Genomic DNA, 14258 nt, shown 5'->3' with positions numbered 1-14258 from the left:
AGTTATAAAAGAATTATGATCATTCCAAGAGTGTTGGAATGTAATTTTCATGACAGGTTCTTTTGTCATAATTTTATGGTAATGTAATTTATATGTCTTACAATTAACCAATTGTAACTGAAGAGGTGGATTTTTTAGTACATTTATGTAATTGTGTTATTATCATTGGATCCAGTTTTATAACAAAGCCATGACCTTCCAAAGTTCTCTTGTGTCTGTTTATAATCACTTCCTGCTTCCAGCCTCAGACCTGGAGAACCACACATCTGCTTTCCAGGTTTAAATACTTTCCTTAAATGCTTTCATGCAAAGGAATCACATAGTGTCCAATCATTTGTGTCTTTTTAAAAATTTTCTTAGTATAATTTGGAGAGGAGATGTCATCCGTGGTGTTGCATTTACTAGTAACTGATTTCTCTAATTGTTAAATAATATTCCAGTGTATGAAAATAACACTTTTAATATACTCACTGCTTCATAAATGTCTGCATTTTTCCAATTTTTGATTATTATGAATAACGCTATTATAAACATTTATGTACAAGTATTGTGGACATACATTTTGCTTTCTCTTTATAGATATCTAACAGTTGAATTGCTGGATTATATGTATTTTAAGTTTATATTTAACTTTTCTAAGAAGTTGTCAAACTGTATCCCAAAGTGACTAAATCATTTTACATCCCTACTAACAGTAAATGATTGTTCCACTTTACCACATCCTCATCAACACTCAGTATTGTTCATTTATCAATTAACCATTCCTGTGAAATTTATTTCTGTATTTATGAGTTGGCTATGTTAATCACTAGTGTGTTTTCATGCCATACTCCTTACTGAGTCTCTCGAGTGGAAAAAAAAATGGCTGGATATTCTGGCCATCCCTGTGCTGATCAAACTGTTCACACCAGTTGAGATGAGAGTAGTCATGCAGCTGACTTCATTTATGAAGGCTTTACAATTTCACTGTTCTGACACAAATCTATGGCATCTTTTCAGGAATAAATTCAATATAAACCTGACTGCTTGGGTCAATGTATAGAACCCTGAAATAGTTAAGTTTGATAATGTTGTATAATTTCATGGATATTTGTGGAAAGGATTCTCTGAACTTTTCATAACACCACCACTGGAACTTTCTCCCCATAAAAGACTTTTAAGGGGAATATTATGCTCTTGAACCTCATCTCAGCAGACTTTCCCATAGGAGTTGCTTTAAATTAAATTATAAAGTAATTCTTGGACCAGCTGGGTCCATATGGCAGATTGAATCTACGTGTTTATTCTCTGCTTCCAATAGATTGTCACCAAAATAGTAGTAATAGAATTTAAAAAAAAAAACTGCAACAGAAAGAAAAGAAGGGAAGAAAAAAACAGAAAAGTGGCACTTTGATTATTTGCAAGCTAACAAAAATTTGGAGAAGTGGTTACTGTTACTGTCTAACAGATCAGAAAAAAGTAAACAAAATATCTCTGACTAGGAATAACAGAGAGGCTTAAGTTGATAATGCACCAAATATTTAGGGTTAGCCTTGTGTCCTGAATGATGGCAAAATAAGACTGAACAGGAAGATTGGGAAAGTCTTTAAAATGAGCAATTTCTTCTCCAGATTTCAATGACCATTTTATGCAGCTAGAAGGTTACACCTGATATCCCTGAGTACATAGCTGAGGTTTTGTCCTGCAGGAAGGTTGAGTGAGAAAGATTCTAGACTCAGGATAGCAGCTACAGTTGAGGTAATGGTGAGTCACAGAGGAACTGAGAAAACAAAAACCATGAGACACTTAAACCCCTTCCTGAGTCCAAATACTAGTTGTGAGATGAATGTATCATCTTGGATAAAAGATTTAACCGATCAAGAAAAAATGCACAGATAATGAGAATGAGGCGCTCTCCACAAATTAGGTAACTCATTAATTTTTACTCTAGAGTACAATAGATACAGTCCTTAGTCAATTACCCACATTTATATATACAGATCTTCCAAATAACATTTCAGTGGCTCCTCACTACAAATGGATTAGTCTAAAATTTCCAGATATTTTAATAACAATATTAATAATAAACATGTAAGTCAAAAAGAAGTAAGGAGAGTCATGACTAAATAGAAACAATATAAGAAACAAAAGTTTCCCTATAAACTGTAACTGATAGCTAAATTGTTGAAAAGAAATACTCTACAAAGAAGAAAGATTTAGCAAGACAAACTAAGTGTTCAATAAATATTTGGGGTGAATTGAGTATAACTTTTAAAAATGTGTGTATTTAATAGCTATTGTGAATCAGGGCCAATAGAACTGGAAATTTTCACAAATACCCAATACTTTAAATAGTTTAATGGAAAAAGAAATATTCAACAAAAGAATCAAAAGGTATGAATGGAGAAATATTGCAGAAATTAAATCAGTCTAAATGATCCAATATATCCATAATAAAAGGTCCTGAGAGATAGAGATGGAAACATGGTAGAGGTAAGAGAATGATCTAGAAGTAGCACAAAGAAATTGTAATACTGATAGACAGTTGTACATTTAAAAGTCTACAGATAATCTGATACAGTGAACTTAAAAATGTCCCCATTAAGGCTCTGTTACTGAAATTTTAGAACATATGGTATAAAGAGAAACTCTTTAAAAACTTCTACAAAGAGGAATAACATATTCCACACAAACCAAGAATTTGTATGACATCAGATTTTTTAATAGCCAAACTAGAAGAGAAAGGAAAATTCAGCAATATTTTACACCTTATAGTGAAAATTACTTTCATTCTGAGATTCTATACCCAGCCAAAATGTAACATAATATGAAGGTAGAATTATTATATTTCAGAAATGCAATGTTTCAAAGCTTAATCTTGAGTTTGCGTTCAGAAAAACAGTAGAGGATATAATACACTACAATGAGTGATGAAACCAAGAAAAAAAAAAAAAGATGTGGGTATCAGGTGATGCATGCCTGTAATCCCAGCGGCTAGGGAGGCTGAGGCAGGAAGATTGCAAGTTCAAAGCTAGTGTCAGCAACTTAGTGAAACCCTAAGTAACTTGGCAAAACCCTATGTCAAAATAAAAAATAAAAAGCTTGAGGATTTGGCTCAGTGGTTAATCACGCCTGGGTTCAATCCCTGGTACAAAAAAAGAATGTGGGTATCAGAAAAGGGGCATATATCGTTGTCTTTAGACAATGGGGAAGAGAAATAACAGCATAACAACTCTGTAACAAGCTTTCCTGCCTGTGGAGCACTAAGCTTAAAATGTTCAGGAGAGATATTTCTAAGAGCAGTAGAAACTAATTGAACATTTTACACTTCCATAAAACTGAAAAATCTCAAAAGAATTTGTAGTTAAGGTGGAATTGGTACATACAAAGCTATTCCAAAGAAACCAACTCAGTTATTTAATGTAGGGAAAACAAAATTACTACAAGAAACAAAATGTAATTATAATGCACTATGTAACTCAACTGTGAGTAATTAATTATTATAGAGCTATCATGAAATAAACATTGGATATGGTATTAAAATTATGCCATTAAGTTACAAATATAGAAAGAAAGGAAATGGACATGGAGTGGGGGGAGGTGGCTAGGGATGAAAAATAAATCTCTACTTTCATGTTAAGAAGTTGATGAGTTTCTAATTGAAAAAAAATCATATTATCAATTTATTATTTAAAATGCAGAGGTGATAAAGAAGCAATAATATTACTAAAATAATTTATTTAAAGGGGTAAGAATCAGCACTGAAAAGGAAAGACCAGGAGGCTTCTGCTTTTATCTCATAAGCCTATAAAAACCATCTGACTTTTCTAAACCATGCTTTAATAAGAAATTTGACATGTAAAAAAATAATAATAATTGCATGTGTATTTGCATGCTGTTTCTAAACATGTGTCATTTTAAAAACCATTCTACAAATTTCCATTTTTTACAAATTGCATCAAATTGAGTTAACCCGCAAGAGATAACTTGAATCCAATAGGGTACGTATGTAAATGGACAGAGCCAAAACCATATCCAAAGCCGAGTTATATCAATTTGTCAGCAAATTCCTTCTGGAGATGAGATTGTCATCATGTCACTGTCCTGTTTTAACTGGTAAAACACTTCTGCCTTAGGATACGCTCATATCCTGTGTTTTTTTTTTCTCCAGATATCATCTGAGCTGGATGCAATAATTAAAATGCACAAGAACAGATGTTTCTAGGTCCCTGTCAGATACTGAGCAAATGTTTTGATGTGTCATTTCTTCCAGTAACTGTTCATGAATATCACAAAGCTGGTATATTAGTTTCCTAGGGCTGCCATAGCAAATTACCAAAAACTTGGTGGCTTAGAACAGCGATTTCTCACAGTTTGGAAGTCCAAAAGCATGAAGTCAAGGTGTCAGCAGGGCTGAGATCACTCTAAAGGCCCATGGGGAGAATCTTTGCCTTTTATTCTGGTGTTTGCAAGGCTCTTCCTTGGCTTGTGGTTGCTTAACTATAATATCTGCCTCTGTCTTCATGTGTCTTCTCTTTCTGTCCCTGTCTCATTCCTTCAGGTGTCTCTTGTAAGGGCACTTGCCACTGAGTTTAGGGCCCACCCAGATAATCCATAATAATCCCAAGATCCTTCCCTTAATTATATCTGCAAAAACCTTTTTTCCAAATAAGGTTACATTCACAGGTTCAGGGTGTAGGATGTGGGCATGTTTTGTGAGGGGACACCATTCAAAGTAATAGCCATGGATAGAAGAATAATAGAGGGGAAATATCATTTGTTATTCACTTTTGTGATGTGTCATCTGGGAAGCACAAAGCTAAGCCTGGAATTTCAGTGCCCTGGAAGATGGAAGATGAAATTAGCCAGAAAATGTGGAATTATGGAGACAATTTTATAAACTGACCACTGATTCTTCTCTTTTTAGATTTGCATTTATCCCCCCCCCCTTCGAATTTAATGCCAGCTATAAATTTGTTTGGTTTGATGCCTATTTCAAAACTAGGTTTTAAAGAAAAACCAGCGCTGAGTTGAAATTCGCAATGGCTTCATTTTTTTCTTTTTTGAATAACTGAAAGTCAATTATTTTAAGTGATGATAGAAATCTCTCTGGGTAGCATTAGGTGTTTGTAGCCAAAGAATATACATTTAACATAATTTGACAACTTTCTTTCATTAATTCAATCATATCTTCTATCCTAAAGTTTGTGTCATCTCATATTTATTGGGATATCAAGAAACCTGAAAAAAACTTCTATAATACTGTATCAGGCTCACAATTTTCAAGCATATACCCTATTCTCTTAAATGACTCACAGTTGGAATACAATAAATACTGTATTATTTTTTTTCTTCACCAACATGAAACCATGTTAAATCATTAGCACAGTGCCTTGTCACATGGCAAGCATTCAACAGAGGCTGTTGTTATTATGATTAATTTTATTATAGACAGGACCATTCAATAGTGATTTTCCCAGTGGTCACTCCTTTCTTCTAGTAACAGTGGTTCACTTTATGCTTTGAATATACCCCTTGTTGCTCTAAAACTGACATTTTTTTCTTCTTCACAACCTTCTCCTCCCTGACCCTTTTCTCCCTGATCGTCTACTCCCTAGTCCTCTTCTCTCTGATCTTCTCCTCCCTATTTGCATCTCCCTAATCTCAAGAAAACAGGATTCCTGTGTTTTAAAAAAAAAAAAAAAAAAAACCTTCTCCTCATGATGGGAAGAATCACAGACTCTGGGACAGGAGTTCCCCATGTTTCTCCTTTTCTAACAAAGCAATAAAATTTCTTTTGCCTTTTTCTCAAAGCCTTGCCTTTATTATTAGATTGGCATTGGGGACAAGGACCAAGCTTTCAGTAACATTCTCATCTTTCCAAAATTATGCCACTGGAATGTTTACTTCATTTATAAGGATCTACTTACAAATTATTGACTCCTAAATCCCATAGTTTTTCTCAGCTTTTGTCTTGTGTTGTTGTGGGGCAGGTCGCTCAGAAAACACTGAGTCCCAGTTTTGTCCAAATTGAAGAGTCTTTATTTAGCAGGCCAGCCAGTGACTGCTCCCCGCAGGACCCATAACTGTCTCTCTGCAAGGACCAGCCCCAAGCCTGAGCATTTTAGGATATTTAAAGGCAAAAAACACATGGGGGCTGACATAACTGCAAGCAAGCAGTTATTGAAGCTGAATAGGGCAGTTAGCAAGACAATGCAATGGGTACATTGGTATTTCCCACCGGGACTTTTCAGGTTGGCATAGCAGCAAGCAAGCAGAAGGGAAGTGGGTCAAAATGACACTAGTTCAGTACAAGTTAGAGAATGGTTACTAACGTCAAGACAATCAATCTCTGACAAGGTACATTGCCCAAGAAAAATAGAAACCAAAGAGAACAATTTTACATTGTGTAAAATTTACATTATGCTATTTTGTTTGCCAAGTATGCTATGCTAGGTAACTATTAATAGGTACAGAAGCAGGGCTTTCCCATGGGAGAAGCATTTCTTACATGATATGGAGTCCCAGGGTAAAATGGAGTCTGTTTGGTTATTGCCCACATAGCCTGGCCCATAACAGTGTATCCATGCATCCGTTGGTACCAGGACATGTCCATTGGCTTCCATTACATTTTGCTATCTCTCTGATTTATTTTCTAGCCCTTTCTTCTTCTTCTGGTGACTAAATACAAGCTCTCTCAACATGCAACAGAATCAAGACCTGCATCCCAAACTCCCTGCTTTCATAACCTCCACCAGTTATTTCTCTGACCCTTAAACTCAATCAGCCTCATTATTTTTACCTCAAAACTGATTCTTTACCAGCTTGACTTCATGGAAGTAACACTTGTCCAATCGTCTAGGTCAAAGCTTCAAAGTAATTTTGAAGATCACTTTTCTTTGTAAATCTTGGCTTAAAAGAGAGCAGCCCTTTCTCTTCCATTAAAGTCCTCTTCTTTTAATATCCACCTATTTATAAGCTCCTCCTTTTATTCAGTGAGAAATAAATGGAACTAAAGTTTCCAAACCAGGGTTAAAAAAAAAAAAAAACTCTGGAGACAAGTGAGTAGAATATGACTGGGAAAAGGGAGTAGAATATGACTATAACATGAGATATTTTTAAACGTTTACCTTTACCTGTTACTCTTAAGATTCAATGAATTACCAAGCCACATGCATTTGTCTTCCTCGAGAGTAAAAAGGAATTGGTCATGCAGATTGAGCTGCAAAGATGTTCATCACAGTATTATTTATGTTAATAATATAAAAATATTTAAGTTCCCAGAAATAGAGCATTGACTGATTAAATATTGTTTTATATATAAAATATGCAATAAATACCCCATGGCAATTTAAATTTTGATGTAATAATCTATTGAAAAACACAGAAATATACTTACAGACATTGCTCAGTTAAAAAAAGAAAGAATAGAGGTTTCAAAGAGAAGAAATGGGACATACCACGGAAAAATTCTGAGAACTACTATTTTCTTCAGATTTTTACCAGTGGATTTCTAGATGTAAATGTAATGATTATACTTTCATGGCATTCCAAGAGATGCTTCAAGATTAAAAAGAAGCAGAAGTGGAATGGATTTAGAGCAATCTAAGCAATTTAAAGAGCATCAATTTTAAAGAATCATAGAATTCAAAAAGAACATTAGATAGCAAATCCACCTCACTTTATATGCCTTATGGCACATGAAGCTGAGTGTCTTGCTCTGTGTCATGTATCTGGTCATAACACATGAAATCTGAGGTTTCTAACATCATGGTATTAGTTCTCACTATTTTCCTATCACTGTTAACCTCACAAATACATCCACTCTGGACATTTTAAGCATGTGTAAAATTAGTACATTCTCAAGGGCTGAGAATATTCATCCTATGGAAACCAAATAGTTTTCTGCCCCACCTAAGAGCAGGGATTTTTGGAAAGAATTTGCATTTGATTTTGGGAGGGTGGCTTCTTCAATGCATATGACTGTTTGCAAATTGCTTAATTTTCCTAAACCTTAGATACTTTGTCTGCAAAATGGGAGAATTATTATCTGAACCATAGACATCCTCTGAGGTCTAAATGTAGTAAATATGAATTGAGAGCAGCCCTCTGCCTGTACATAGTGACTGTTGGGTTGATATCAACTCCTTTCCCTCTCTCCTTGTATTGCTGATAAAGAGATCAGTTCAGACATACCATGAGCCTGCCATTACGTGTTGAGTTGTGTCTTCCACCCAAAATTCATGTTGAAGTCCTTACCCCCAGTATCTCAGAAAAAAAAAATGTATATTGAGTAAGCCATTGGGTTTGTGATCCTTTTAATGACAGTTCTGGGGAAGTTGAATACCCATATTTCTTGGATTGACCACTATTTGTAACAATATCTCTCCATCTTTTCCAAATTCAAGGAAAGCAGGTTGAGAATCCCTTTTACCCAACTCTGAGTTAACGTGTCTTCGAGAACAAAGAAGGCAAGGAACTTCTCATAAATGATTCTGGTCCTAATCTTCCAATATCTTACCAAGCCATGGTTAGGCATACAGGATGTGGGTTGTTGGAATAGGTAGGTGAGCAGACAGGCAGGCAGGCCAGTAGGTAGGTAGGTCTGTCAGTCAGTTGATTGATCTCAAAGTTCATATCTATGTCTTTATCAGATCTATATAATCTGTGTCTAAATCTAGTCTGCCTTTTAAGGAACATAATATTGTAAGCTATTTCCTCCACTTGAAAAATTTGCTACAAACACCACTTTAAGAAAACAGTCACATCATACTCCCTCATACACTTCTATTTACCATAATTTGCAAACCATTAGTGTATCTTTTCAAATAAAACTTTATCTACATTTCAGAATATTTCCTTGAGTTAGCTGCCAGAGGGCAATTTCTAAGGGCCACCGTTATGGTTTTAATGTTCTTTACTTTTTGCCAAATTGTTCTGCAGAAAAGATGGTTATTCTTTCCTTGGGGATTTAATCCCAAGATCACTTTTTGTTAGCAAGAGAAGAACATGGGGAACATTGGAAGCCTCTGTGGTCAGCTGCCACATCAGCTGATGGATGTCACCTCAGGAAAAGTTCAGTCTTACAGGGTGTTTGCATCATATCTGCAAAAACATCTGGTTCACAACTCTCTGGTACCCAGCATTTAAATTCAGTGCAACCTAAAAATTGTCAGACCAAGTACTGAGCAGAGGCACCCCTATCCCCTTTAGTCTCAGGATGTTTCTCCCGGCCTGCACACTTAAGTGTTTAGTTAAGAGACAGTTTTCAATAAACTGTTGTCACTTGAGAATAAACAGTCTGGACCATGTACGGTTTATTTGGGATACTGAAAAAATAAACAAAATTCAGGGTCAGCTTCCTTCTTGTCTTTGTAGCACTTTCTGGAATGTGTGCCCCCAACCCTTCCCTTTCTTCCCTGTAGCAGAAGTTTGATTTAACATAAAGCTATTTATTTGGCATTTCAGGAAAATCCTTTTCTGAAGAACTTCAGCAATGAATGGCTTTGGAGTCCTGCTTCGAAACAACCAGTTCATCCTCCTGCTCTTCTTTCTCTTGCAAATTCAGAGTCTGGGCCTGGATATTGATAGTCGCCCTACCACAGAAGTCTGCGCTACACACACAATTTCACCAGGACCCAAAGGTGAGGAAAAGAAACCCCCAAATCTCATGTAGTAAAGACGATCTCTTCCCTCATCCCCACTCTATGTTCTCCATGACTTTCCTTTATCCCCTTTATCAACTTTCTCCCACCTATATTTTGGGAAATCACTAGTAGATACTTATTTGAAGTCTTCCCTGATGTTAGGTAAGAGAAAGTTGGGAGGAGATATAAGCCCTGGGTAGGAATCTGATTGAATTTACCAGGGGACAGAGGAAATCTCCTCCATCATACCCACAGGAAGATGTGCATCCAAGTCATTGTTCTTCGGAAACACTTTCTTTAAGAGCATCTAGCTCTATTCTTGGGCTGGTTTTCTTCCTCTCCTTTCTCATACTGATTCTGCTAAAGCTATTTAGGCAAAAGTTCAGTGAAAGAAAACTTAAATCTTAAACATATTTTTCATTAATTAATTGGCTCCTAGGTTCCAATGAAGAGGATGAATTTTGAGGGGGGTGGGGGGGTGAAAGATTGGAGGTAGTGTATAAATGAACAATTCTTTATTTGAAAGTAGAATCTTTGAGGTCAAGTGCCTTTCGCTGAAGAATGATTGAATATTGCAATTTTTTTCCAAGCAGAGCCAAGGTCCAAATATGCTCCAAGCAACTGGTTAAAAAAAATTAAAAAATAAAAAATAAATCTGCTTTCCTGGCTTCAGCTCTTACCCTTTTGTTCTGAAAGTGGTCACTGCACTGCAGATTGGTGCTCTCTTATTAGTAATTCATGCTATGCTTCTTCAGGCTATAGGGCAGAAGAATTGCAGCTGCTTAAAATTTTAAGTAGAAAAAAGGGTCTTTCCAAAAACTATTTTTTAAATGGCCTGATGTTTGTCAGTTATTTAAATGTGTATTGCTTCTTAAAGTGCATTTTTTAATCAGTGAATTCATTTCCTCCAAAGATTGCAATCCAAGTTTTAACCTTTGATACCATAAAATAAATGCAAGAAGGAACAATGAGACCTTGGGGCTTCCAAATAATTTCTTGAGTGAATAAATGAATAATGTGAGGGCAAATGTTCAGAAAAGAAAGTTTTGATTAGAAATAAAGTATTTACTTAAAACCATTACTGGATTTTCCAAAGAGTGTAGGAAACTTTGTGTTATTACTGTGGTGTCATGGACAGAGCTGAAATTAATGTTTTCCTTGATTGTGTAAGTGGGAGGGTCTGTTTAAGAAGAGCACCAGTAAATCATTTTCCATGCACAGAAACTGTAACTTTCCAACTGAAAGAACAATAAGGTATTATTAAAATAATTTCCAAAATATAATATGTCAATGTAACAATTTCATTCATTGCAATTTAACTGGCATATGTTGAATACTTAATAAGTGTCAGGCACTATTTTAGGCACAAGATGTACACAGGATAATATGTCTAAGTGCCATAAATAAGGAAGAGGTAAATAATTTATGGGGGCACAGAGGTCACAGCAGATTTTCTAAGACGATAGTGACTCTGATGGGTCTTGGGTAAGAATTGCTTAGGCAGATCAGAATACCCAAGGAATGGGTAAAGCGTAACAGAAACTAGAAAATGTGCTGAATGCATATGGCTGAAGAATCCCCTTAATCCTTGCTCTTTTTTTTTTTTTTTTTTTTTTGACCAGGGATTGAATCCTGGGATGCATAGCCACTGTAACACACATCCCTAGCCCTTATTATGTCTTATTTTGACACCAGGTCTCACTAAATTCCTTAGGACTTTGCCAAGTTGCTGAGACTGCCTTTGAACTTGCAATCCTCCTGCCTCAGCCTCCTGAACGGCTCGGATTATAAGCATTTGCCACCATGCCCTGCTTAATCCTTGCTTTTAAAAAATTAAAAATTATGGATAAAAACCTTAAATCTTTCCAAGAAAAAAAGGCAAGGAGTATACTTTAGAAATCCTTTGAAAGCATCTTATTTTCCTTTATTGTTTTAATCAGGATGTAATTAATATTTGCTGAATGTCAGCAGGCTGTCTACCATGTATCCTTTTATTGTTATTTCTTCACCTACCACAAAACTCTTTCCCGTTACAAATGTAGTTACAATTTCAAGGGATGGAAACTTCCTTAACTCTCTTTCTGATTCTGTGTAGAATTATGAGATGATTACAACCAGAGTATGGCAGGATGAAAATGTGACACATCTAAGGAAGAGGGACACTGGAAGAGGGACTCAGATGCCATTTCTTCTCTTCCCTGGAGCCTAGGGACTTTGTATCAAAAGCATTCTAAGTTCCTTCTTAGTAAATAGATGCCATGATTCTGGAATGTACTGTACAGCCCTGGAGTCCTTGGTTAGATGCCGAGGGTTTAAAGCTAAGATAAGGAACCTTCCTAGGAGTTAGGTCTACAGGGTAAGTTTGGGATTAGATTGCAGACTATTGGGATCAACACTTCTTTCTTTCTCTACAAATTGCCTACAAATGTACATGGAACTATCTAAGCATATTTATTACTGCTTTTACCCTACAATAGGTGCTATGTTAGATATCGTGTGCACACCAAAAAATAAGACATGGCAACTTCTCTCAAATATAAAATACCATCTCTACTTCATTCCTTTATGAATACTGTAACAGCCCCTCCCAACCCCAAACAAGGCAGACTTGTATCTTTAACCCCACAGAATGAAAAACCAAAATGCTCAATGACTAGATAAACACTTCAAAGGGCTGGGTTATCACTTTTGTTAATATATTTTTCCTAAGACTAAGTGGTCTGTATTTTTGACTAACCATCTCATTACCTTATTTACTGGCACTACAGCGCTGAGCTCAGAAGCTCTAGATAATATGGGGAACAGACAATAAAAGGAACTAACTTTAATCTCATATAGGAAATATGCAAGTTATTTTGAGTTTCAGATGGAAAACAACCAGTAATACTATTCAGTTATAGAAAAGTTGCCCAATATCAAGACATTATTTTAGAGTACAAATTCCTAAGTATCGCTTAGTGGAAAGAAAGGCACTATATATTCAGTCTGCTTGATCTTCAGCTTATTATTATGTCTACTTTTGCTTCAGTTTCTTTATTTGAAAAGTGAAACTTCATTGTAGACTTGTCCTGAAAATATTGGAATAACCAAAGTTATACAGACATCAAAAACAGATATGTAACAATTTTCCCGAAGTTTGTTAAGTAACAATTCGGGACATTACAATTATCAAAACTTATTTGTTGAAGTCACCATTATTTTTCTTTCTGTGCCTTAATTTGTTGTTTTATGCTGCTTTAGTAGAAAAGTGCTGTTTTTTTTCTACCCTTGGTGGTTTCTTTTAGAAACTTATGTGAAATTCTGACCCCTAGTGGTTTTACTTGAAAACAACAATGACAAGAAATTTAGAAAATAACTTTTGAATTAGCAAGACATATTTGGAAGATGCTTTAAAATGTTCAAGGAAATTCCAAAATTTTCCTATGTGGTGGTAATTCCGTAAACATAATGTAAGGAAACAATCTCAATGACTGCCCAGAGTCTTCCAGTAGACGTGAACAGGGAACTTAAATTTGACCTCTGGCCTCTGACTATAAGACTGTTGTCATTACATGACATCCACTAGTTTACACTAGCTATATATTGGGTTTAAAACAGAACTGCTGGGTCAGTGGTGCACATCTGTAATCCCAGTAACTGGGGAGACTGAGGATGGAGGACTGCAAGTTTGAAGTCAGCCTCTGCACCTTAGGGAGATCCCTTTCAAAATAAAAAGGGCTGTGGATATAGTTCAGTATAGAGTGTCCTCGGTTCAGTCCCAACACTCTTTCTCTCCTACACACACACACACACACACACACAAACACACACACAACATACACACACACACACACATACACACACGCACACACACACTCTCACACAATAATCTGCTGGCCATATTTTTGGTAATAGCAAGTGACTAAGACAATGGAGTTCATGCAACCCCATAGCCCAACAGTTGCATTAGACACTAAAACATGCTGAAAGTTGATGGCATATTTCCTTTCTGAAAATCATCCAGGTCTTCATTAGTTGGTTTGGAAATCAATGCTCTGTTACCCTATTGCCTATCTTGGCTTCTGCTAGCTTCTTAGATTTCTTTCAATGGCATTTTTGTCTTTAGGGTCTACAAGGTCTTTTCATATCTGGCTTCTCCCAACTTCTCCCACATCATTTCAAACTGCTCCTTTGCCTGTACCTTCCTCTGGACATTCTGGTCTTGTTTTTCATTACTGACTCAGAGCAGTGGTCTCTGCCTGGTCTTGTCTTCCCAAGGATGGTTCTTTCTCATTGAGATCCTAGCTCAATTGCCCTACGCACAGCAAGCCCATGCCTGGCTTCACCTGTCCTCTTCCTAAGACATCTTACTATTTTCACAGACTCACTATTAAATGAGAACCTCTTGTACATTTTATATGTCTAGAATGCAAGCGTCATGAAGGCCAAGACCCCACCCATTTGCTAAATTTGTTATCCTAGCTCCTGCACATAGTGGGTACTCATTAACATTGTTGATGAAATAAATAAATGAATTCAAATTTTTCAATATCCCTTAACATTTTAGCAACAATGTAAACTGTTAATACAACTTCATAATATCCTGTCTGTTCATAAAAAATGTTGTAGATGATTCTAAACCAGGTTTTTTCC

The 14258-nt window shown here is 36.0% G+C and overlaps 1 protein-coding gene across 1 annotated transcript in view; it reads left to right on the top strand.

Annotated features, from left to right (window-relative positions):
* Positions 1–9475: 9475 nt before the first annotated feature.
* Colec10 (collectin subfamily member 10) overlaps positions 9476–14258 on the top strand; it is a 34096-nt gene continuing 29313 nt past the window's right edge. Inside the window, exon 1 of the mRNA XM_026393891.2 lies at positions 9476–9623. Coding sequence (XP_026249676.1) covers positions 9476–9623 — 148 coding nt within the window. The remainder of the gene's footprint in view (positions 9624–14258) is intronic.

The sequence above is a fragment of the Urocitellus parryii genome, chromosome 7 (assembly GCF_045843805.1).
Source record: "Urocitellus parryii isolate mUroPar1 chromosome 7, mUroPar1.hap1, whole genome shotgun sequence".
NCBI classification, from domain to species: domain Eukaryota; kingdom Metazoa; phylum Chordata; class Mammalia; order Rodentia; family Sciuridae; genus Urocitellus; species Urocitellus parryii.
Note: the sequence above shows the minus strand (reverse complement) of the source record. Positions and strands in the feature narration are given on the sequence as shown.